Here is a 26,238-nt window from a genome sequence, read left to right on the forward strand (position 1 = left end):
TGTTGAGCATCCTTTCATATGTTTATTGGCCATCTGTATACCTTCTTTGGAGAAATGTCTGTTTAGGTCTTCTGCCCATTTTTGGATTGGGTTGTTTGTTTTTTTGATATTGAGCTGCATGAGCTGCTTGTAAATTTTGGAGATTAGTCCTTTGTCGGTTGCTTCATTTGCAAGTATTTTCTCCCATCCTGAGGGTTGTCTTTTGGCCTTGCTTTCTTGACATCAGCTCACCTGCGCTTCCCTTCTCCTCGGACACACACTCAAGCAGCCAGTTGGGCCAGACCCTCCTCATCATCATTCATTTACTGTGCTTCTTTTTTCACCTTATTTTTCTGGCAAATCTTATTTCCCTCACGCAGTTGGGTGTATTTATATTCACTTAAAATTTGGGTGTTGTCCACTTGGGGAGGGGCAGGTGGGGGGAGGGAGTAACGTGTCTGAAAAGCTTTGTTGTGTGAGACCTGAACCGCAGGAAATCTCTGTCTGCATAACATCCCTCTCTCTCTCAGCACCTGTGCTTATTTTATCTCTTAGATGATGCATTCCTGTATTTTATGAGGGCTTCTGTAGGGAATTTTTATTAACTTTGGTGACATCCAATGACAAAAAAAAAGGAAACATAATTGTGCTCTGTGTTTTTTGCTGAATTCAGGCAGTTGCATTATAGCCTGGATGGGGTTTATTGCATGGGGACCACATGATGTGGAAGGTGGTAAGTGATTGCATACAGGTTTGTCAGGGAAGCATCTTAGATCAGAAATGAGTGGACAGAGTTTGGACTGTGCTCTGTTTATAGAACATGTGGTTACCCAGGCCACTAAGAGCAGTGCTTTCGTTTCAAGTTGTTGATTTGGTCATCCTCATGCTGCGATCCTTTTAATATCATTCTGTGTGTGGGGTGGGTTGGTTTTTAGAGAGGGGAAGATGGAGCGGGGAGCGATGACTTTGTACCTGCCTTCATAAATGCAGTTTTCATGCAGTCACGATGGTTTGCATTGTAAGAATCGGCGAATTCGGTGTTTAGGACAGGCGCTAGAAATCGTTAGAAATGGCTCACCATTGTCTGGCAGAGTGGACAGGGTTCCGGGGGCTCCGTTATCACTGCCAGGGATGAGAGCTGCCAGGGAGTGTCCACCACGGCCCGGGCATCACATGATTCTGTTAGGTGGGTTTTAGTACATGTATCGAATTTTTTTTTTTAACCCCACAAGTTAGGCCTTAGCACTTCTGCTTTCTAGAGGGTGAAGCTGAGCCTTCGGGGGATTAATTGCTTGTCCACAATCATGGTCTCTTCCGTGGTCAACTGCCTTTATTATTAACCATTACACCACCCTCCATGGCTTCTCCCCAGAAGTTGTTTCTAGTCTACTAAGGGAGCCAGACATGCAAATAAACCAGCATGGTATATCATGGAATGTGAGCTCACAGGTGCAGGAGGTGCAGGAGGTGCAGGAGGCCTTGGGTCGTCATCAGGTTTGAGTCGTTCGCTGTCAGGGGCCGTTGGGAGGCCACAGAAGCTGCAGAATCGTGAGCCCTTATTGCTATTGAAAGGCCAGAATGATTTGAGGACAAGAGCGTTGGGTCAGGATTTTAACGCACTATTAACTAGTAGTGTGATGTTGGCCAACTCTCTACATTTTCCTTAAGGCTGGTTTCCTTTTCATTCATTTATCCACTCACTTTATTTAATGAGCATTTACACAGTGCCCATTCTGTGCTTGCTCAGAGTTCTGTATAAGTGTTACTTTAATCCTCATAACAACCCTGTGAAGTACCTGCTCTTATTACCCCCATTGCACAGATGAGGAAACTGAGACATGGAGAGATGAAGTGCCTTGTTGAAGGTCACACAGCTCAAGTGGCAAGCTGGGATTCCCACCTAGGCGGTCGGGCTCCAGACACTGCTCTGGGTGCCCCTTCATTTTCTAATTTGCTCAGTCACTCACTCAGCGGATATTTATCGTGTGCTCTGTTCATGCCAGGTACCCACCCCACTGGAGGTGGGGATAGTGCCGTCAGGTCAGCAAAAGAGTCGGACAGCACAGCTGTAAGGATCCGACGTGACAGTGTAATGGAAGTGTTCTGAAAAATACAGAGAACTACACACATCAAGAGATTATTTGTGATGTTGGTAGACCCTCTCTTTTCAGATTACAGAATGTTTTGTTCACTCTCGACCTTGCTGAAGATTGTATGTTGCGTGCCTCAAAGGGAGGCGTTAAAGGAATTTCCTGACATTCTATTTTCATTTTAAAAATTCGTTTCAAAGGGGCTTCCCTGGTGGCTCAGTGGTTGAGAGTCCGCCTGCCGATGCAGGGGACGCGGGTTCGTGCCCCAGTCCGGGAAGATCCCACATGCCGCGGAGCGGCTGGGCCCGTGAGCCATGGCCGCTGAGCCTGTGCGTCCAGAGCCTGTGCTCCGCGACGGGAGAGGCCACAGCAGTGAGAGGCCCGCGTACCGCAAAAAAAAAAAAAAAAATTATTTCAAAGAATATTGGATAATCTGAACTGGTCACTTTTCTGTTTGGTTCAAACCTGTCCTGTTGTCTTTCCTGTTGAATTAGCAAAATGACTAGCTTTGAGTTTATTTCACTGAGTACGCTGATTAAACAGGCTTTATGAATTACCCTATCATCTACTTGGTTAAACCTAATTTCCTGTTGATGCTTTTTCTTTTCAAGATGCTGACCAGTACAAATATGGCAAGAACCGGGTGGAAGCAGATGCCAAGAGGCTGCAGGCCAAAGAGGAGGAGCTGCTGAAGAGGCGGGAAGGCCTGCGGGACAGGCTGGCCCAGCTGCGGAAGGAGAGGAAGGGCCTGAGGGCCGCCATCGAAGTGAACGCTGGTACGAGGGGCCTGCTTCTGCTGGCGCCAGAGTCTAGGCTTATCCTCTTGCGCCCTCGGGGTCTGGACCTCCCGAGGCTCTCCTCTTAGTAAGACCGTGTCATTCCATGCAGTGCTTCTTGCGGTTCGGAAGCCTTGGTGGTAAGCCCAGGGCAGGTGCCACAATGTGGAATAATGGACCAGGCAGGAGGAGGCCGGGCCTGGACCTCAACTCGCTGGCTGAGGCTGGGTAGGTGCCGGGGAGCTGTCCCAGCCTTGGGGGCTGATGGCAGAGCTCGTTGGCAGCACAAGCCTCCGGACTCAGGAGTTATGGTCACTGTGTGTGAGGGGTGGTGTCTCAGCAGGAGGATGGGTAATACTCAGAAGCCCAGCTGAGAGGTCTTTGCGTGGATAGAAGGAGCCCTCCGTTCCCTGAGGAGGGACTGGTGAGGGCCAGACTGTGATGGATTCGTGGAAGGGACCAGGGGAGGGGGAACAACCCCAGAGAGGAAAGAAGAGGGAGACGCGGGTGAGGACCACAGCAGTGTCTCTGGATCAGCCCATCTGTCCTCGTTGGCAGGAGCTGGCCATGTGGTTCCTGGCTCCGACGCTGGGGCTGCTGAAATGTATGTCTCCTCAGCTCAAGACTAAGTTGGATCCTGGGGCAAGGCTGACTCTCTAGGTTTCAGTTTCTGGCCTTGGGGGTGAGGGGGAGGAATGTAGAGACCAGGATGATCCCGAGAGGAAGAACCTGCTTTCCAGCAGCTTCTGTGCCGGAGGAGTTGGCGTGTATATAGCAGTTAGTCATCAGGTCCAGCCTTTCCTGACTTTGTGCCTATATAGTTTTTTTTGGGTTTTTTGTTTTGTTTTGTTTTGTTTTGTTTTGTTTTGCGGTACACGGGCCTCTCACTGTTGTGGCCTCTCCCGTTGCGGAGCACAGGCTCCGGATGCGCAGGCTCAGCAGCCATGGCTCAGGGGCCCACCCGCTCCACGGCAAGTGGGATCCTCCCGGACCGGGGCACGAACTCGCGTCCCCTGCATTGGCAGGCAGACTCTCTGCACCACCAGGGAAGCCCCTTATATGGTTTTTAAGAAAGAAAGTGCTTTCAGAGTTTAAAGAACGCAAGGCTGGGTGTGGGCTGAGCCTGTTCGAGACAGCCTGTAGGAGGGGCAGGAGGTGGCATCTCCCATGAGGCCCCCCCGGGGGATCACAGGCTCCGTCAGAGAACTGGACGGGAGCCTCCAGGTCAGCAGGACAGGAGGAGAATTTCTTCCCGCTGTTGTTTCCAGTTTGTAGGACAGTGAAGATGCAGAAAGATGAGACCAGCTTTGGGCCTTGAAAAAGAGATTGTCATGTGCTACCAAGCAGTCGGCCAGGGCCATGCTCACAAGTCGGTTAACCCTCAGGATCGCTTTCCTTATCTGTCCGGTGGGCAAATTGCCTGCCTTCCTGTGCCACTGTAACACATTTCGAATAAGATGAATAAAGCGAATGTGCTATGTGCTATGGAGATGCAAGCTCTACTGTATTCTGACCATAGGGGCAAGTAAGATGACTCAGAGTAGAGAAACATATTCGGACTTTTCAAGTCAGTGGCACCTTTGGAAGGCACCTAGTCAAAGTTCCTCATTTTGAAATGAGTGTATTCATATATACAATGGAATATTACTCAGCCATAAAAAAGAAATGAAATTGAGTTATTTGTAGTGAGGTGGATGGACCTGGAGTCTGTCATACAGAGTGAAGTAAGTCAGAAAGAGAAAAATACCATATGCTAACACATATATATGGAATCTAAAAAAAAAATGGTTCTGAAGAACCTAGGGGCAGGACAGGAATAAAGATGCAGATGTAGAGGATGGACTTGAGGATATGGGGAGGGGGAAGGGTAAACTGGGACGAAGTGAGAGAGTGACAGGGACATATATACACTACCAAATGTAAAATAGATAGTTAGTGGGAAGCAGCCACATAGCACAGGGAGATCAGCTCAGTGCTCTGTGACCACCTAGAGGGGTGGGGTAGGGAGGGTGGGAGGGAGACACAAGAGGGAGGGGACATGGGGATATATGTATACGTATAGCTGATTCACTATGTTATAAAGCAGAAACTAACACACCATTGTAAAGCATTTATACTCCAATAAAGATGTTTAAAAAAAATTTTTTTAATGAAATGAGGGGCTTCCCTGGTGGCGCAGTGGTTGAGAGTCCGCCTGCCGATGCAGGGGACACAGGTTTGTGCCCCGGTCCAGGAGGATCCCACATGCCGCGGAACGGCTGGGCCCGTGAGCCATGGCTGCTGAGCCTGTGCATCCGGAGCCTGTGCTCCGCAACGGGAGAGGCCACAACAGTGAGAGGCCCGCGTACCGCAGGAAAAAAAACAATTGAAATGAGTGTTTTGGGGCCCAGACCCCAAACTCCTGGCATCTGTGAGAATCAAGATCCCGTGCTTCCTGGTCCATATTCTTCTGGCTGCAGCAAGAGAGCAGTTAGGAAGGGACCCTGCTCCTTTCAGGAAGAACTGGGTTTGAGTTTTGTGGGAAGGACCCTAGGCAGGGGAGCTCAACCCCCAGGTAGTGCGGAGCTCCTTTCAGGGGCACCGCATGTCCGTCCCCTGTTATCTTGAAACCTTTGCCTTCGGCTGGAGCAGTCGTGTTTCTCTGGGGTTTCAGGCAGGAAGACCCAGGTGATCCTGGAAGAGAAGCTGAAGAAGCTGGAGGAGGAGTGCAAGCAGAGGGAGACAGAGCGCGTCAACTTGGAGCTGGAGCTGACAGAGGTCAAGGAGAGCCTCAAGAAAGCCCTGGCCGGCGGGGTCACCCTGGGGCTGGCCATCGAGCCCCGGCCGGGGACGTCGAGTCCGCAGGTAACGCCTGCCGCTCCCGGGAGAGAGATGGGGGTTGCTTTCTCAGGTCACTGCTCCTCCGTCGTCCCCAGCATCAGCACCACAGAGACTCAGCTCCCGTGTCCATTTCAAACACCCTTCTTTCTTGACTGTGTTTTAAGTTCATGGACATGGAATTTTCTTATGTCTTTCACTGAACTTTTCAAAGGTGGTGGAAACACTGAGTCTTTTTTCTCCCCCCTTGTGCAAAATCTGAGTGTAATGAGTACAGTTCTTTTTATCTCTTTGGAGCCATGTCCTCATTTGATGCCAGTTCATTAGATAGAAACCTTTGTTCAGTGTGGCAGAGTTTTCTAACATGTCTAGCATGTCTGTCCTGAGAATGATGCCAGGTGCTGGGGACACGGAAATGAGTGAAACCGTCTATAACCTCAGAATCTAACAGAACGAATGAATTAGACACGAATTAGCACCTCGAGTGATTTGCTGCCCACTGTCATTGGAGAACTTGCTCTTTTCCATGAGCTGTTCCGTCGAGTCAGACGTGATGGCTTCTGTTTTCCAGATGAGGAGCTGGAGGCCCAGAGAGCCTCTCTAAGAGCACAGCCCTGGGCCAGCTCCTGCCGCGTCCTGGGGCTTGGGGGGACCCACAGGCAAGGTTTCTGGGTTACGGGTGCATGGCACCACCGAGTTCCTGTCGCCCACCCTCACCGCCCCCCCCCAAGCAGTGGTCACCTCATTCTCCCATTGTCTGCAGAGACCATCTCAAAACTTCTCCAGTCGCTGGTCCCTCTCCAGCGACCACCCCTCACTTTCAGAGGATTCCCCCCTCCACACCCAGACCGCTTGGCAGAGCAGATTCCAGCAGCCAAGTGCAGGCTTCCACCACCAAAACCATGACATCAACCGAGCCGCCCGTCCTTTGGGGCACAGCGTAGCAGGGTGTTGAGGAAAGCAGGCTCTGTGAGCACAGAGACCAGGGCTCGAGATGACTTCCCTTCTGTAGGCCTCGATTTTCCATCTGTGAAATGGGGATGGTGCTGTCGCCTCCCGCGTGGGCTCGTGTGTGCGAAAGCTCTGGGCATGGTGCCTGGCCTACGAAAGTATCCATCCACTCGTTGTGTGTTCACCAGCTCGTTGATATGTATTCACTCATTCAACAAATTAGATACACGTGTGCTGTGCCCCATCTGTGAGCTGGAAATGGTTCCAGGCGCAGCAGTGGACCTCGTGGATGAGAATCTCTCTTTCCGTGGAGCTCGTATTGTAGCAAGGGAGGACCGCTAGACCAGGGGAAGACACTCACATCAGTCACTGAAAGGTGCAGCGGGGAGCAGTCCAGCAGCGGAAGGGGCTTTTCAGCATCCGGCCGAACCGGGGACCGAGGGTGTAGTAAGGTGGCCAGTTCTACCCGAAGAGTGGTGGCAGGGCTGTGAGTGCTGGCCCATGCGGGGCAGGGGGCTGTCCCAGGGGCCCCCGGGGACCCGTGTCGGAGGCAGACTGGAGGCAGGAAGGCCTCTTGACCTCCCAGGAGGGGCCTGAGGATTCGCCGGCGTCGCCGTCCTTGGTCCCATCGGATGGAGATGTGGCTCCAGATCCACTGCTCAGGCATCTGCCATGCCCTCCTGCTGTATCTTCACCTTTCCTCCCTCCTCGCTTCCTTCAGAGCATCAACAGAGTCTGTAGTGTGTCCCATCTTACAAAACAGATTCTGCCCCAGCCCCACGTCCCCTGCAGACACTGTCCTGTGTGCCCAGGTGTCCACTCACCCACCTGCTGCGGTTCGGCTGCCCTGGAGCTGCCTTCCCTGACGTGACCTCCGCCCTCACCTCCCCAGGTCTGGACGTCTCCAGGCACCGCTGGGTGACCCTGCATTCTCTGGGGCTCTCCCTCCCCCTTGAGGGTCTCCCCCTGGGCCCCCTCTTGTCAGCTCTCCTTCCTTCTGCCCTGTGCTCTTGAGGGTGCAGGCCCGGCTTGATAAAGCTCCTGCTCTCAGGCCATGCATGGGGCTGCTGCTCCCTTCGGAGGGCCCCTCCTCGGACCTCGTGCCATGCTCTGCCTTCTCCCCACCCTGACCGCATCCTTGGGCCAGCAGCTCATTAGCCGTCCTAGGGGAGCGCCATGGGCCGCCCTCCTCGGAGCCCAGCTTAGCCCCCCGGGGATGGGTGGTGTGGTCCTCTCCTTCCCACCAGCCATGGCACCCACAGCCCAGCTGGCGTGGCCTTTGGAGGCATTTCCAAGTGAGCGAGCACATGTGGAAAGCTGGCTGCTGGGGACCCGTGGTTAGTCGCCCCCAGAGGGGTTCTAAGCAGCCCATTTCGTTCCATGTCATCTAACCGGTATTTTAAGTCACAGTTAACACAGCCAGAGCAGGGAGAGGTCAGTCCGCGGAGACCTCCTTTGGGCGGGGGGGAAGTACAGCAAGTTGTCGACTTTTTCCCCAAAGTGCAGCTTGTAATCTCACGTGGAGACTTGGTGACTGCAGATTCACTTTGTTCCATCTTAAGTCTTGCTTTGACCTGCGGAGACCATGCTGTAAACAGCTGGGAATCCGTGGTATCGATGTGTTTGGTCACTGCAGGGAGCCCCACCCTGAGGAACTGGATCCCGTGAGCTTGTGCTCCCCCATCCTAGTCACTGGTGGTTTCTGCTCCTGGTGCTATAGCCTAGGAGCTCCTTGAAATCAGAAAGGTCTTTACAGGACTTCACGTGAGAGGCTGCCCCGCAGGACTGGGAGAGCCCGCGCTGAGTGCAGGGCAGAGCGTCCTTCAGAGCCTCAGTCTCTCCAGCTGTAAAATGCATATTTTAAAGGTGCTTTTAGAGTGGGGCTCTGTGAGGTGGTCCTATTACTGCTGTTATCATTTTTGCCTATTTCCAGAACTTATTTTATTCTTTAAGCCATTTTCCTAGGGGAAAATACTGATGACGTGGAAACCATACCTCACCCAACATCTTCTCTTTCCATTAACAGTCTCCAGTTTTTAGGCACCGGACTCTGGAGAACTCGCCCATGTCCAGCTGTGAGACCAGTGATGCAGAGGGCCCAGTGCCCGTGAACAGTGCGGCCATCCTGAAGAAGAACCAGCCGGCCCCCGCCAGCTCCCCCTGCCGGGGACACGTGCTTCGGAAGGCCAAGGTGAGCTCCCGCCCCTCCTGCTTGCGGGGGAACGCCAGCAGTGCTGGGGAACAGCCATTCCGGGGCAGGTGGGGAACGCCAGCACTGATGGGGAACAGGCATCCCGCGGCGGGTGGGGAATGCCAGCACTGCTGGGGAACAGGCATCCCGGGGCAGGTGGGGAACGCCAGCACTGATGGGGAACAGGCGTCCCTGTTCTGGCTGGAATGCCAGCACTGGCACAGGCAAGGTGTGGTGGAGGCACTTCAGCCTCAGAGTTTGTGGGTGGGGTGCAGGAGCTCAGTGTGGCCTCCTGTTCCAGTTCTGCAGCTTCTATATTAGATGCCATTTCATGAGTATCTACCCTGTTTTTTCTAAAGTCAGACCCTCTTACAGGAATCCTCCTTTTCAAAGGCAAAAAAGACCAGAACTTGTCTCTAGGCCTGGACCATCTGTTTTCAGGAAAACCAGCAGCATGGTTCTGAGTCCTGGCTTCTCCTGACCTGTTCTTTCATTGGTGAAGTAGAGATTGGCCAGTGACTGCTGAGATCCTTTAAAAAAATCAAAAGTCGAGGCAGACTCTTCTCCATACCCTCTGCTTCCCAGCCTGGCCGCAGCCTGTAATCCTGTACCCGAGGGGCCATTCTGTAGTACCTTCCAGTCTTCTGATGGGATTGGCCACCAAAGATTTTTGATGCTAAGCTTAAAAATCCCAGAAAATTTTTAAAAACTATAGTTTATCAAAGCAAACAGTTCCTGACGGTTTAACCGAAAGTGTGTGGTATGAAAAAATCCTACTTGGTACAGTCAGGCTAATGCATCCAGATGAGTTTAATTTGTTGTGATGAATGTGGAGGCCAGACATCCTCCCTTCACTGTCTCTGGGACCCTCTCTTGCTGTCGTTACCTTTGTTCTTTGGCAGCTTTGGAACCCATTCCAAATTGGCTAGAAATCTGTTGTTTTCTGAAAAGCGGATGTGGTGTCAGATGAGAATGTGAGTGTTAACCTCTGGCTGCTGTGTCCACGGAGGGTCCCTGTCGATGGTGGTTAGAAACAGCATCCTGGAATATCTGTCTTCGTAGCACGTGCGTTTGACTGAGCCTGTGTGTTGATAAATTCGGGGAAAAGAAGAATTACTGTGCATCATCTGTTACTTTCCTTGGCACGCGTCAAGTGTTCTTTGTTTGCAGAGGAGTATGTTTTGCCTTGAAAGATGTTTAGAATAGAGCTGTCCCATAAAGTCCCCCTAATTATTTGCAGAAGGGAAATGCAGTAAAAATATTTCATTTATTTCTCTGCTGTCAAAGAAATCAGTTTCCAGTTCTGTCAGTCCAACCTCTGAAAGGGCTACATTTTCCATGCCTGCTCTCACCGTCCCAAGGCTCAGTACTCTGCACTTCCTGCCCCCTTTTCACGATAAATGTAAAACGTGTGGTTTTTGGCTGGTTCAGATGCACAGCTGGCCGTTCAGACCAGACCACATGCTCCCTGAAGGCATGGGATCGAGCAGGGGTTTCCCAGGATTCCTGAGAATAGTGGCAGGGGACCCACGGCTGGAGGGCGGGGTGGTAGCCTGGCCTTTGCCTCTGGGAGCGTCCGTCCGCCTGTAGGTGCATCACACACGTGGCCTCCTCTTTTACCCTGGCCTTTTTTCTGAGGACCTTTCTGAGTCTGACTCGTTCTGGGCTTGGAAACCGTTATCCCAGGCTGTATTCCTAGCATAATTTCCCATTCCCGATGAGGGATGCTCTGGAGTGTAAGAGAGCGTGCTCCTGAAACTCAGAGGGTTTCAAGTCACCTGTCACGGGGTTTCCCAGCCGAGAAGGGGGCTGAAGGGCCCCGACGTCCAGCTCCAGGCCCAGCATTGTCCCCGCAGCCTGGGAGCTCCGGGTGCCAAGGGATGTTCTGGGAGGCGGGGCTTGGTGGCTGCAGTGCTTTCAGAGCTGACACACGTGCCCCAGGTCCCGGTGTACCAGGACTGGGCCACCCCGAGCACGGGACACCCGCCTTCATGCAGCCTTTGCAGTGAAACACACGGCGGCCTTGGGTCCTCCCCACGTCCCTCTGGCTGGGCGTGTCCGTGGAGCTCCTTGCTTGGTGGCCAGCGTGACCTGTGCTTGGTCACACGATTACACGCATAATCGTGCGTGTGAGGCTTTGGCAGCGTGTGCAGGCACATGCACATGACTTCTCTCCAAGCCAGCGCCGCTCCGGAGGCTGGCGGCTGTGGAGGGAGGCTTGCCGGGGCGCTGGGCTCCCTGCCGCCCGGAGAATCAGCTTTGCACAGAGCAGCTGAGCATCCTCTCTGGGGAGCCCGGAATTGGGGGTGGGGCTGTGGGAGAGGCCACGAGGTCATCCACACCTCTGTAGGACCAGCGCCTGCACGTGCTCACGAGGTGCAGGTGGCTCAGTTTTGGTTTTGTTTCTGCTACGTTGGCTAACGCCATGCTTTTAACCATTAATGAAGCTTGTACGTTCGATGCTAGAAAAAAGGTGAGAAATTCCTAATTTGCTACAATATGAGAAGGTGTGCAGTGTACTCATGGCCCAGTTAATGACCCCCTGGGGATACAGTAGGAGTCAGGCACTTGCATCAGACCAGCACTGCCGCGCTCGGTGCCCCCAGGGCAGGCGGGAGAGCCCTGCTTGGTGCCAGGCCCTGTGTGGGGACTGCCACGCCACGCACACGTTCTTTAGATTTGCCCAGAGTCCTTAGTGGGACTCAGGCCCATCTTGGTTTGGGCCGTGTGGTGATTCTCAGCCTGTTGCCGGGGAACCTCGGCGCTGTTTCCATGGCAGCTGAGCCCTCACCCTCTAGGGCACAGGTGTGGATGGGGTGCCGCCTGACGTGTCTCAGCCCCGCATGTGCCCTTTTGATCTGTACACGCTTCCTCTTGCCTCGCTTGGCAGGAGTGGGAGCTGAAGAACGGGACATAGAGCTCGCGGACGCCCAGCTCGCACAGCGTCGTCCCGTCGAGTGACCGCAGGGAGCTGGCCCGGGGGCTCCAGCAGCAGGACTCGGGGTTTGCGGCTGGACCAGGACCCAGGACCTGGGTGCCAGGACCTGGACCTGCCTGCTGTATCCTCTCTACTGTATAATGGTTCCCTTTAAAGAGATTTACTTGTAACACTTTGGCTTCCAACTTCATTTGTTTAAAGTCAGAAAAGGGACGGAAGGTATTGTGCGAGCCTCCCCTGGCGGATGAAGAAGCTGCATCTTCCCACCCAGGTAAATGATTGTTTTCACCAGTCTCAGCACTCCCACCCCAGACTGAAGATGAACGGCCAACGGGCCCTGGACGTGCTCCGCGCCCCCGGCAGGGGTGTGAGTGTGTGGCGTGGGCATTGGGCATTGGGCTGCCCGCCCCTCGGCCAGGAAGATCCAGGGATGTCGCTGCAGCGTGAACAGCAGGAACTCGCACCCCGAGTCTCCACGTCCCTCTCCCCACATGCCCGGCCCCCTCATCACTAGGGGTAATGGCGCGACAGAATTGTGCTGTGAAGCATTTTTTACCTTTTTAAAAAAAATTTTCTGGACAGATGCTTCTGTCACCAGGATATGAAAAGCTGCCACTCTTCTTTAAACTTTAAAAAATTTTCTCTTTTTCTCCTGTGTCACGCTTAGCACCAAGGGTTTTTCAGAGATTCTGTATCATATTGTGTTATTTGTACTGCTTTTGAAAGGCAGCAGAGTGTTTTTGATATTTCACGCATATGTGTCCTTTCCCAGCATCCAAATCCCTTCAAAGCCAGCGGGTGGTCCTCAGAGACCTGGTCGGCCCTGGGGTGACGGTCACACTCATTCCCGAGGGACGCGTATGCCCTTTGAAAGGCAGCAGGTTCTGGGAACTGTGCAGCTTTAGGGCAAAAGAAGGACCCCCGAGAGTTTCTCTCCCACCCCCGCCCCTGTGACCTGCCTCGGGACTTGGTTTACTGTTTCCCTCAGGGCGCGGCCGCCAGGTAGGGCCTCTCTGAGTTTCCCCGTTTGCCTCCAGAGGGATGTTTCTCGAAGCTTTCAGACACTAAGGCGTGAAGGGGACAGGCCAGTTCACAGGTAGAGGTAATGTGGGTCCAAGAACCAGGCCGGCTCTCCTCTGTCTGCAGAGGGACCTCTCAGGAATTCTCCTTGTGCAGCCACTGCCCAGAAAATATATCTGTCACCCCGGAGCCCTCTGCAGACCGACCGATGGGACCAAATCACACGTGCAGGGATGGGCTCTTTCTGCCTGCAGTTGGTGCAGGCCTGCCGTCCTCTGCTTCTCATCAGATACAGGAGCAGGAAGCAAGAAAACCATGCACCTGCGAGCACATCTCGGGGCGCCCACGGCTTCCGCAGGCCTTGACAGTCAGGGTTGGAGTGGCCCTCGAGGCCAGCACAGGCCCTGTTTGGTTTCACTGACCAGAGCCGGAGTGCAGTCTCGGCGGCTAAGAAAGTTCTGCAGCAGGACCTTCAGGCTGTTTAGCTGGAGTCCACCTGAAACCCGGATTTGTTGCGAAGCCATCTGCCAGGTCCGTGGGCTGCCCGCTGGTGGCCTCGCGCGCAAGCTCCTCCCCCGCTGTTTACAGGATGGGGGCGGGGGGGGTTGCGTCTCACCTGCACGTAGCACGTTGGGCCCCCCAACCCTGACCCCGGGAAATCCAAGTAGGAAGCGGAGAGCGAGGGGCCTCCCCAAGCCTCAGGCCCATCTTCCCGGCCCTGCTGGGGAGGAGGAGCCCCTCTCCCCTTGTTCTTCCATCAGCGTAGGAAGCTGGCATCATAGGAAGCTAACTTTCTGTAAAGGGGAAAAGTGTGATCTTTGCTGCCTTCCGGTCAAATGAATGTTCTCCAAATAAGGCTCTCAGGCTATTCTGGTTGGCAGCCAACTTGGCCCACGACAGCAGCCAGATTTTGATTGTTGCTCAGAAGGGAAGACATGACCTTAGCCCGGGAGCAGATGGGCACAGGTGGGTGGGCCGTTAGCAGAGGTCACTGCAAATGTCACCTTGACCATCGCTGTGGGTCACGCCCAAGGACACAGCCAACTGGTGCCAGAGCCAGGATTTGGACCCTGGCCTTAAGACTCCTGGTGTACATATTTTGTGTTTAAAAACACCAGGTTTTTAAATTCACTTTCACAACCATAAACCTTTTAAAGAGGATGGTGGATTCAATCCTGCTACGTCCCCCGGAGCCATTTAAAACAGCCCCGCGGAAGCCGAGGCCGCTAGCATTGGGCTCCTTTGATGCCCTTGAGATGTTCCCCTCGATGTCTTTAGATTTGATCAGAAAGTTTGTTTAAAGCGTTTGCTTCAAAATAAGTTATTTATTTGTATATGTTCAATAAATATAGTTTTTAATTTATATCTGTACATATTAGACACACCATGGACATCCTGCCAGCACCCTGACAGTGATCTCATTGCCCCCCTATCTCAGGGCAGCTGGGAGACAGCAGTGACAGAGCCAGGCTGTGGGGGTGGCCTGGCCTCGGCCCTCGCTCCAGGGTGCAGGTCACCATCCCCTGGAGAAGTGGATTCTTGAGAAATGTCCCCATTCCTCTGACAGACAGTCATGGTCACAGAGTGCTGGCCAAACTGTAACAGGATCCTAACTGAAATGAGACACATGTGGTGGCCAGACCGGGGGCTGGCGTGAGGCTGCCACCCTCTGCGGGCCAGGGGGCCCTTTCCTTAGAACAGAGGCCACCGTCAGCCTCAGGCTTCTGCTTCTGGCTTTGGTAAGGGGTCATCAACTTCAAAGTCCTCTCCATTTTTATATTTTTATAATGTTTTTCATTCACTCACCAGCCTTTTGCACAGAGATACATTGATGGTGAGAGGGCGTGCTGTGTCACCCCCGACCTGGGCTCAGGTGCAGGTAACCACCCCCTGCCCAGAGGCCACAGACAGTCGGCCAGGGCCAGGGAGCCAGCAGCCATCCCACCCGGCCCCGGGACGGTCCTCTGCGGGGACCCGGTGGGTCTGGGGATGCTCCCAGCTTCTGGGGCTCTGCACAACGGTCTCCCAGGGGCTCTTGGCTGCATGTGTAGAGCTAGTCGTGGCCCCTCGGTTCAGACACCTTGGCGTTGTCCAGCTTGACCGTCCACCTTATTCATCTCGCTGGTCCCTGAGTCATTTTGGGCTCCTTCTGAAAACCCGAGACGACTCTGATCGGTTGGAATGTGCCACCTTTGAAAAGTGTCTCAAAAACTGTGTGTCCTGGGCCCTAAAGACCGCCCCCAGGGAGGGGCAACAGTTTGGAATTTGTGTACAGGTTTCCAAGGGGACAGCTTTGTAGCTGGGGTAGGCCCGATGGCCGTGGGCAGAACTCCTTTGTTGGCAGTCCCATTTATTCTTTCCAGAAGAGTAACTATCAGCACGCTATTTTGAAGGAAATGTCAGTTTTGCCTACGGACCTACTTCACCAGGCAGCGTTCTCTGGTTATTCACCATGTCCTGCAACAGGAACCTTCCCAGGCTGGGCACGGGGGTGGGCACTCGGGCAGGACCTCTCCCGCCAGAACAATCAGGCGTCTGCGGCGGCTGCATCCCAGTCCGGCCCCTACACAGCCCAGCGGATGCCTTTTCCAGGAGCAGGAGGCCTGTCCGTCTCCACCGTGGCTCACGTAAAGGTCACGGCCACACCTCAGTGTTAAACTATTGCCTTCCTCTTTTCTTTCTAAATTAAGTTCTTTAAATAATTTCAGATCGTGGCATAGTTTTAAAGAGGGTAATTTTATTGTTCTTGTTGTCATTACTGTCTTATTACTATCCCCACGATGGGCTGGGTTGATACTGTGAAAGAAACTAAAAATAAATAAACTAACATTTTCGTGCCCCCCACACGCACACGGTGCAGCATCACAGAAAGCCTCTCAGTGACCCCCGAGCCATAGCGGGATAGTGTGTCATTCGTGAAGATGAGGGAGCTTCGCGCCCAGGGAATTGGCCTCACATGCACCCTCTTGCCCCTCTTTTGTGAAATAATTCACTTACGTCCTTCCAGAAGAGCCCAACTTGACAGCATACAGGTATCACCAGGTATTTCTATTAGTTGCCATGGAAGAAATTTTTGAGATGGGGTCATCAGATCATAATTCTTAGGGACCAAAGGTGTTTTTAATAAGATGATCTTTGTATTTGATTTTTTTAACGAGAAAGGAAATATTAACTTTAAACTTTAGCATCAACTTTTAAATTATAGAGATTCAGCATTAATTGACCATGGCTATAAGTTGTAAAATGTTTTCATATTAAGAATGTAATTATTTCCTTATTGTATTTTTTAAAAACTAAAGTCATATTTAAAATACTCTTTGAAAGAAACAGGCAAGAAACAGGAAAGATTTTTTTAAATTAAATATGTTGGCAGTGTCCATTTTAAATAACTGTAAATATATTTTCACTGTGTTTCGCAATGTATTTAATTCATAAAGTAAAAAATTCTATCAGAAGAAACTTGCATTGGAAATATTCGTTTTCAGTCCATTTGCCCGGATTTTGTAGTAGCCTCACCTGAATTTTCTGCTTTACTAATGGATTTTTCTACAGTTTTGCACGGTGTAGCCCACAGACTGGCGCCCTCGGGCGTGCCTCATTTGTGTATTGCTAATAAACTTGCTGTTCCAACTCGGCCTCTGCGTCTTGACCAGCTAGGTTTGTGGGCGGACGGGAGGACTTTCGGATGAACGGAGGCATTTTGCTGACAAGGCATTTTGCTTGCCAGGTAGGGAGGGATGTAAGAGGGATCAAGGTGGGGCAAGTGTTTTATTTCTTTGGCAAGAATCTTCTTTCATGAAAGAAACGCTGTGCATTTTATTTTATTTATTTATTTAATTTTTGGCTGCACTGTGCAGCACGCAGGATCTTAGTTCCCCAACCAGGGATCGAGTTCGTGCCCCTGCATTGGGAGTGCAGAGTCTGAACCACTGGACCGCCAGGGAAGTCTCAAACATAGTGTTTTTTAAAAAGTTGCTTTTAGTCCAAGGACCCGAATATCTGGGTCAGGGAGCATCTGTGCTCCTGCTGAGTGCAGCTCTATGCCCGGTGCCCAAAACAGGACCAGATGGGATGTGACTCTGCTCTCAGGACATTCACTCCAGCCAGGGACGCAGACGTGTCAACAGGTAACTCTGAGTGTGGGACTGGAGGGTTCTGGAACCACAGGAAAAAGAGCAACTGCCTTTCAGGCGGTTAGCGGTGGGGTTTGCGGGTATGGGTTTTTGAGCTGGGCCGTGCTGTTTAAATAGGAGTTCAGCAGGGAGAGAAGCAGGGGAGGCGCAGCAGGAGCCCGCGGTGGAGGGTGAGAACATGAGCCGCAGTGGCAGGTGACTCTAGAAGAGCGGGCTGGATCAGCTGGAGGCCTCCTGTCTGCAGATGGAGGAGGACTCTGTGGAGTGCATGCAAGGCTTCTCTTGGGAGGGGGGTGGGTTGGCCAGGTTTCTGGTTTTAGAAAGACCACTGCCAGCGGGACGGGAGTGAGTCACACTGAGACCCAGGCAGGCATATGTGGCCACACTGGCTGGGAGCAGAAAGGCCGCCACAGTTGCACAGCCCACCCGAGGGCTAATGGAGATGCAGACGGCAGAGCCCCGAGGAGCTGGCCCCGCCGCTAGCCAATCTGTCACCAACATAGGATACAGGAGAGTAGAGCTTGGCCAGAGCGGCAGGGATAAGGTGTCATCTCGGGCCCTGCAGGACACCTGTGTCGACAAACGGGAGGCCAGGTCTGATAGCGGGAGGCGTGGCCTGTGTGTGTGACTTGGGGACGTCCAGGTGACACATTACGCACCTGGACCCACCTTTCAGCGGTCGAGGACCAGGTGAGTGGGTGGTGCCTCCTTCACCCCCATTTTCCTCTCCCTGGGGATGGGGTGGTCATTGGCTGGCCGTGTCCCAGATAATGAGGGGCCTCTTCCATTGCCAGAGTGAAGCAACCACCCTGAGTCGGAGGTGAGGTCATTTCTCCAGCCCACCTTAGATGACAGGAAAGTCACTGTTCGCGTGCTCTCAGCTTGCCTCAGTGCCCTACGAGCAGTCCTCAAAGGCGGTCCTCTGCCCCAGTATTCGCTGTTCAGTGACGGGTCATTCATCTCAGTGGTGGGCCTGGTTAAGCTTCATTAGACCTGTTTTTTGTTTGTTTCTTTCTTTCTTTCTCTGTGGTACGCGGGCCTCTCACTGTTGTGGCCTCTCCCGTTGCGGAGCACAGGCTCCGGACGCGCAGGCTCAGCGGCCATGGCTCACGGGCCCAGCCGCCCCGCGGCATGTAGGATCTTCCCAGACCAGGGCACGAACCCGTGTCCCCTGCATCGGCAGGCGGACCCTCAACCACTGCGCCACCAGGGAAGCCCAGACCTGTTTTTAATTGATGCTCCTCCTTGGGCTTGAACATGGGTCACGTCCTGGTGGCTGCCAAAGGAAAAGGAGATGCCTCTTTAATTTCTTTTAAAACTTAGCAAAAGGACACCAGAGCTCTCGGTTTTGCTTTTTAGAACCATGGAGATGACTCAGGGATATCACGCAAGTTATAATTTTGGGAGCAGGCAACACAGAGCCTCGCTGGCATAAATCAGGAGCCCAGCTCTTTAATGGGAAGCAGGGAAAACATTAGCTGATGTCTGTGATCCAGAAATTTTATGATGGAAACTTCATCAATTTTATGATGCTGTTTAAAATGGCTGGCTTTTCACACAAAGGGACCAATTAGTTAGAAAACAGGGTAGGAAACATAGCAGTGATGAAGTGGGTCAGGTATACTCACCTCCCCACCTGGGGGGCTATTTTGAGCTGATCCTGGACACTGAGAAGTTGGTCTGTCCTGGAACCACCCCCAGGGCTGGGTGGGCAGTGCAGCAGAGCTGAGAGCTAGCCGCTTCCTTCCTCAGGGAGGCTGGCCTCCGGCTGGGGGGCGGGGGGTCTGCCCGTGTGCTGAGCATCTCTTCTTTTTCTGATGCTTTGACACCTGGGACCTTGCTGACCATGGAGGGACAGCCCTTCCCAGGGCCACCCAGTTCCTGGAGACGTCAAGGACTTGCCTGCAAACAGGCCTTTCATATGTGAACCAACCAGTGCAGAGTCCACACCCTAGCCAACTCCTTTATGAGGTTCACACATGCTGGACCACTATCCCCTGCCCTAATCACCCCTGGGCCAGGTGCCTGACAGCTGGGACAGCCCCTGGTCCCAGAGCTTTTACTGAAATTATTCAGACCAGCCCATCCTAAGCCTGTTTGCCCTGCCTCACCCATTCCTTCCTGTGAAAACCACAATAAAGGCTCTTGTTCCCATTTTTTCCCCTCCCTCCGCCTCTTGACCTGCCCTGGTGCTTCCCCATGTGGCCCTGTGTGACCTGGCGTGGCCTGTTGTGGTGTGGCATTATGGGGAACGGGGAGTGTGATAAACTTTCCTGCTCAATGGCAGTCATCTGCTGATCTGTTGGCCCTCCCTCCATACTGCGGGATAATAAAGCCTACAGTTTAAAACCCCCTGCTCCTGTGGAAAGGGCATGGGCTGAGTTTCATGTGTATCAAGTGATGGGAGATGACCCATCCGTGAAATATCCTGCAACACCTGTAAGACTCTAATTGAGCTGAAATCCTTTTCTCTGTGGGTTATCTTTCCAGCAGGATAAACACTGCCATTTTCTTCAACTAATCATTCATTCATTTATTTATTCAGGGACTACTTATTGAACACCTACTGTGCTTGGGGCACTGGAGGCACAAAACTGTAAACAAAACTGTCGGCACCAGTTCCTTACTGCTGCTGGCGATTGACACGCACCTGGCACAGGCGACCTGGCTAATAAACACGTAATTATAAATTGTGAAAAGCTACGAAGAGCGACACCCGGCTTCTGGTGGTGACAGATTCGAGCCGTGGGCAGCCCTCCATGGGACACAAGGAGAAGAAGTCTCCCCGGGGCGTTATCGTGCTCATTCCCACCCCTCTGCATCAGGGACCTTGCAGGTCCCAGGAACACTCCTGCACCAATGTTGGGATAAGGTCCCTGGCACAGGGGGTGTTCTTCAAATGCTCCGTGGTGGCTGCTTTTTGCAAATCCGAGCTGAGAGTAGGAGCTCTCACCCCTGAACTTGGGTCCCTGAATTCCGTGGGATGAAGAAGATTCTGGAGGAGGAGGGCCCAGGTGATGTCAGGGTGACTCATTGATCGTAGTGTCCCTAGGATTGGGATCCACGGACATCCCTCTAGGTTCCCAACTTGACTGCTACAGAGACAACTGCAAACACACTCTGGACCTGGTGCTTCAAGACCAACTTGAGTCACCACAACAGTTGGGACCGTTAACACCTCCCAGACCTGGATGGTCACACACCTGGAGCCCCGGGAGTCCGGGGGAGGTTGCATCCCCTTTGAAGCCTGATGCTGAACTGGATCTGTAATGTGCATCCCCTCCTAACCCTCCCCACGGGTGCGCACGTCGGGGGAGACTGCACTGGGGGTTGGGGGAGAGCCTGCACACTCTGGGGGTGTTGGTGGACACTGGCTCCCATCCGAGGCAGGTTCCTGGGGATTTCCAGTTCCATTGAGACCCTCCGGCCAGAGCAGAGTTTGCGGGGGTCAGGTTCTTGGTGGAGCTTTGGCCCCTGCCTGGGCCACAGGCGGTCTGGTGTGATGATTCCCCTGGTTCCTGAAAGTGTGGGTGGAATACAGCCTGGGCCACGGGAAGAATCCCCTCTTGGTTTCCAGACACAGTCGGTTCCTGTGGTAGAAAGTGCGCCCCCCCCCCCGAAGTCCTCTTCCTCCTAAAACAGTAAACAAAGCAATCTTTCGACCCTAGAGGAACTGCAGACAGTCCTGCCCTCCGGGACCTGAAAGGTCACAGGGCAGTGATTTCGCCCACATCCCCATCCAATTGTCCACTTTCCGTGTGAGAGACGATGGTGAGCACGTTGCAGCTGCTGATGCAGATGTGGCCCCTTTTACGGGAATGTGCACAGCTCCCAGTGTCTGGGATGCAGCTGACCCTGTTGGTTCCGTGCCTGTTGGTGAAGTTGCTCCCACCTGGAGGGAAACAGTGCATCTCACAGGTCTAAGCAAACGCTTCAGCTCTTTCTAAGCGGCGAGGGAGGCTGGCATCTTCTTCTTCAGAACCTCAGCAGCATCAATCAAGCTGACTGGGTCTGGTGAGGAGAAAACAGCAAGTTCTCTCCAAGCCTTCGTGGGACACAGATGACCAGCGGCTCTGGGCATTGCACATTTGGAGGATTTCAGAAAGGGAGCTGGAGGCTTGTGCAACTATGAGAAGGGCTGGTGGCAAGCAAGTCAGGAATCACCTTTGATTCCCTAAGTCACTGGCGCTTAAGAGGGCAGCTCTCGAGAACCAGAAGCTGCTGCAAATCTCAGGAACCTCTTGGAAATTCTCAGTAACTGCCTGAATCTATGGCAGCAAAGCAAACGTTCCCAATCTCGTGTCCACCCGTACATCTACCTGTATCCAACTCCTGGGATAACGGGGCTCCAGTCTGTCCAAATCCACACACGTGTCTCTTGTCGGGCAGATGCCACCTCTGTCCCAGTTTCTCAGGAGACCTTCCAAGGGGATGTTAGTGATGCTGGGTGGGTGACAGTGCAGCACATGGAACAGTGGAACAAGTAAAGGTAGCGATGCATCACCTCGTGGGCCATTCCTGTCACGACGCCAAAACAGAAGGCGCAGGAACCAGTCTAAGCACCCACATCTCACCCTGCAGTTGTCCTCAGTCTCACACCAAACCTTGGGTCTCAGGCAAGTGCACAGGGATCTTTGAGCTTCTTGCTCTCTTTTGTTTGCACATTTATTACGATGAATATTGTCACGTGGTACTGATGCCACCGCCATCCCCTTCTGCCTCCTAAATGGCCCACAAGGGGAGTGCTTGCTTTTGAACCACCCCTTGGTTGATAAAAGGGTGTCTTTGAGATTTTTTTCCTTTGGAAGGTGCACAAATGATACATTTTTGAACACTTCAAATCTACGTGTGCTCTACTTCCTTTACAACGGAGTAAAACCCAGACGGAGCTGAGTCATCACAACCCTCCCAATATCTCCCGGCCTCCAGAACAGTAGAGGAGCCTCAGCCCTACTCATTCCCCCTGGTAAGTATTCTGTTTATTCTGTTTAGAACTTTGTAGGACTTTTTAATCTTTATGGTTCAAAGTCTGAAATTCTTACAGGATAGACTTTGGCCCAATACTACATAGGCCTTTTGATCTGCGGGCTCGGAATTTTTCCAGCTCCGCTGTGTGCCCTGATTCCCAAGGAAGCCTGTGTTTCATGGAGACCTCCTTCCCTCTGTCTCTTACAAGGCTTTTATTTACTCTATTTCTCATTCCCTTGTTATTTTTAGAGATTCGTAATCCGTTCTCTTCCGTGGTGACATCGTCTTCCGCCTTCTTCTCTTTATTATCCTTTTTTTTTTTTTTTTTGCAGTACCCGGGCCTCTCACTGTTGTGGCCTCTCCCGTTGCGGAGCACAGGCTCCGGACGCGCAGGCTCAGCGGCCATGGCTCACGGGCCCAGCCGCTCCGCAGCATGTGGGATCTTCCCAGACCGGGGCACGAACCCGTGTTCCCTGCATCGGCAGGCGGACTCTCAACCACTGCGCCACCGCCACCGGGGGAAGCCGTCTCTTTATTATCTTTAATGCAAATAAATGCTAATTCCGCTCCTGCCCTTTCACTTTCCTTCTCACTCCGGTGACTCCCCTCCTACTCAGCCTGTGAACTTCTACTGTCCGGTTTCAAAGAGGGCATATTTTCTGGCATTCATATCGAGACACAATGCATACAATTTTGAGCTGTGGTTGTGTTTCTCTTCAGTTACTTATCCTTGAATGAGGAGCACTCCCTCCAGGCCAAGTGTTTTCTGGTTCACGAGCTGTGTCCTGTCTCCTCCTTGCTGCATTCTTAGCTGCTGGTGGAATCCTTCTTTTCCACGTTAATCTCAAAGGCAGCATGATGTGCACCCCAGACAAATTGTGGGTATCTAGCAGGGCATCGCTCTGTGTGCACCTCTGGAATTGACCCCGTGGTCTGGGGTTAAGACTGCAGTCGAGTGTTTACATCGGCATCGTCATCAGCCCTCTGCGGTGGTTCCTTGTCCCAAATGCAGGGATACGTGGTGACCCCATCTCTGGCTCGGGGTGAGGGTGGGGGAGCATGTAGCTCAAGATTAAGACAGTGAGCTACAAGGATTCCTCCAGGATGACCATGTGACCTGACCAGAGCCTCTAGACTTTATGAGAGGAAGATGCCCAGGCTGGAGCTGCTGTAGCCATTTTGTGACCTGAGGACACCTACATGGCTCTGTACCCGAGCGGTGGACTGTGGCTTGGAGAAACAGAGCCATACCAAAGATCTCCGTGTAACACTGTGATGCAAATCTTCAGTGGGGGGCTTCCCTGGTGGCGCAGTGGTTGAGAGTCCGCCTGCCGATGCAGGGGACACGGGTTCGTGCCCCGGTCTGGGAAGATCCCACATGCCGCGGAGCGGCTAGGCCCGTGAGCCATGGCTGCTGGGCCTGCGCGTCCAGAGCCTGTGCTCCGCAACGGGAGAGGCCACAGCAGTGAGAAGCCCACGTAATGCAAAAAAAAAAAAAAAAAAAAAATCTTCAGTGGGGCCTCCGTACTGCTGGCAATTTTAACAACTTCCTTAGCCAATCCACTTTCTCACTCTCCTGATAAAATTTCACACCTTTGGGACTTCCCTGGTGGCACAATGGTTAAGAATCCGCCTGCCAGTGCTGGGGACATGGGTTTGAACCCTGGTCTGGGAAGATCCCACATGCCACAGAGCAACTAAGCCCGAGCGCCACAACTACTGAGCCTGCACCATAGAGCCCGCGAGCCACAACTACTGAGCCCATGTGCCACAACTACTGAAGCCTATGCGCCTAGAGCCCATGCCACTCGCTGCAACTAGAGAAAGCCCGCGTGCCACAACGAAGACCCAACGCAACCAAAAATAAATAAATAATTAATTAATTTTTAAAAATTTCACACCTTCTCCTGTTTCCCTGGCCCCTTTCCCTCTTCTCCCTTTCAGGGATGACCTTACCTGTAACTTCCCTGAGAACACAAAGCAGCTGAAAGAGAAGCTCCCACCCCACGTGCTTCTAAGCCCTCCAGTTCTCCAGGGTCAGTGGTCCCTGCTCCCACCTGACCTGGCCCCTCAGCTCATGCTTGGGTTCTATCCCAATCACCCCTCGAGGACTTGCTGCTGGGCATTCCCTCCTCTCCCTCCTGTACCTTCTGTCTCTCCACGTCTATTAGCTCATTCTCGTCCACATGCCCCCTTAGCTGCTGCCCCAATTCTCTGCCCTTGAGTCGCCAGAAAATTCCAGAAAGCATTATTACGGGCACTGGCTGTCCAGTTCCTCACCTCCTGTGATTCCCTCGACTAGCCCCCAGGAGGGGTCTGTCCTTATGCCTGCCTGTGCTCTGTCCTCACGACTTGCCCTCTTGGCAGCCCCGGGCCTGCTGACCCAGCCCTGCTCTGAAGCATCCTTCACGTCCCAACACGGGGTCCTCCCTCTGCCTGCAGAAGTGCTGTGATCAGCAGAGGGCCTGGGCTGCCCAGGGATGTCCGCCTGAATCCCAACTCTAGATTGCTTTGCACCTCGCTGCCCTCAACTCTGGGGCACCTATCTGGTGGGCTTGCTGTCAGCGCGGTTTACGGGCCCGTGCTTGGAAGTTGCCCCCATCGGACTTGATACACGGCGGAGACTAAGTGGGAGCTGCCGTCACCACTGTGGTCACCTCGGCTTGTGGCTCTGCTGGCGGCATGGCCCCTCCCGCGCCTCCGCAGGCAGGTACTGCTGGGCCGTTGACAGGGCTGAGCACCGGGGCCGCAATCTGTGAGCTGCAAATGATGAGAACGGTGCTGCGTCCCAGCGTGGAGCCAGGGAGGGTTTTGGAACGAAGTGCCATCTGCCCAGCCCGGTACTGTCGGAGATTAACAACCTAATTATAACATCATGTGAATGCCAGTGGGTTATGAGCACAGGCTATTAAAACACCTGGGCTGGTGCACTTAGTGCCTGCAACGGGCAAGTCTGAGCTCGATGGGCTGCCAAAGCCCCTGGGCCTCACAGGCCCCGGTCGTGGAGATGAGGCAACAATGGGCCACGCGCAGCCGGGAGAGGCTGGGAGTGGCGGGGCCGGCCCTGGGCATCGCTTCCCGGTGGAAACAGCAGCGCGTGGTGATTGTTCTAGCAGGCTGGGGCTTGTGAAGCGTTTTCACGTCTGATGGAATCGGGCTGAGCAGGGCCTGGGCTGTAGTGGCCAGAGCCCCGCCCAGCCTTACCCTCACCGCATAAGCCGGATGGGCGCACCTGGCCTCTCTCCTTGGAGCTGAGCTCGGGGGACATGGGTCTCTCCTCTGGTTGGTCCTGCTGAGTGGGCAGCAACTGCCACACAGAGACTGCTCAACCCCAGGGCCACCCCTGTCTCTTTAGAACCAAGGATGCTGCCGCGGGCACACCTGTGGCTGGACAGCCTGGGCTGGTCCTCATGAAGCGGGGGGACCATGCACCACCAAGGCCCAGGGGCGGGTGGGGGTCCCAGAAATGCTGGGAAGGCCTGGCCGAGGGTGGGCCTGGGGAGGGGGTTTGGGGAGGATGGAAGAAGCCGGATGCCTTGTTGTCGGGAAGCGGGGCCACGCGGTGACTGGGCGGGTCCGTGACCTGGTCTGGAAGGAGCGGGCTCGGGGCCTGAGCCGTGATGGTGAAGGAGCCGCCCCCGCATGCTCAGCTGGACGGCGCGAGGTCATCAAGGTCATCGCCGGCTGGTCTGTGTGCAGATGTGATCGCGGCTGGCTCTCAGCTCTGTCGCAGAGGCCTGGTCTGCTGCTGGTGACCCTGGCTGTGTCGGACAGGGGAAGGCCCAGCCCCGGTGTGCCCGGTGGGGCCTGAGGTCAGGGGCCGCCGTGCTCTCTCTCAACTCAGTGGGGTCCTTCTCGAAAGGGTCCTGATCCTGACTTTACACGAATCCCCACCAGAATGGATGTTGGCCTTGACACCAGCCTTGGCGCCTTCCAGGGGAAGCGTCACCGTGTGCCGGGGTGTCTTCTGCAGGGGTCCCTGGGCCGTGCCACACAGGAAGGAGGTGGCCACTTCCCCTTGGGGATCCGCCGTGGGCAGGGGGTGCTCCTCTGGCCCACAGAGTCACCCGCTGGCCTTGCAGCTGCTCCCTGGCTGGAAGGAGGCCCCCAGGTCCTTGGAGGGGGACCCTCTGTTATTGACGATGTGAAACTGGTTGGGTTTCCGTTTTAGCGACAGAGCTGGAGGGACGAGCCCAGCGGATATTTGAGGAAGTATTTCTGCTCCTCTGATTCCAGTTTGTCAAGGGCATTGAACGTTTCCGTCTGCTCCTTTGAGATTCGTTGTTACCTGATGACTCTGGACGCCAAACTTGGGTGTCTTGGGTGAAAACCAGCTTGAGTCTGCCTGGGATTTGGGGTGTCTCTGGAGCTTTAG

At 53.6% G+C, this 26,238-nt stretch overlaps 1 protein-coding gene across 2 annotated transcripts in view; it reads left to right on the forward strand.

The window, feature by feature from the left end:
- AFAP1 (actin filament associated protein 1) overlaps positions 1-11,914 on the forward strand; it is a gene marked incomplete at its 5' end in the record, with an annotated part of 90,326 nt that extends 78,412 nt beyond the window's left edge. For both annotated transcript variants that reach the window (XM_079717959.1, XM_079717960.1), the window contains 4 exons: positions 2,681-2,845; positions 5,499-5,689; positions 8,640-8,804; positions 11,695-11,914. In XM_079717959.1, the coding sequence (XP_079574085.1) occupies positions 2,681-2,845; positions 5,499-5,689; positions 8,640-8,804; positions 11,695-11,721 (548 nt within the window). In that variant the 3' untranslated portion in view covers positions 11,722-11,914. The remainder of the gene's footprint in view (positions 1-2,680; positions 2,846-5,498; positions 5,690-8,639; positions 8,805-11,694) is intronic.
- Between the last annotated feature and the right edge of the window lie 14,324 nt (positions 11,915-26,238).

This window comes from Hyperoodon ampullatus (genome assembly GCF_949752795.1).
Source record: "Hyperoodon ampullatus genome assembly, chromosome: 1".
Classification (NCBI taxonomy): Eukaryota; Metazoa; Chordata; class Mammalia; order Artiodactyla; family Ziphiidae; genus Hyperoodon; species Hyperoodon ampullatus.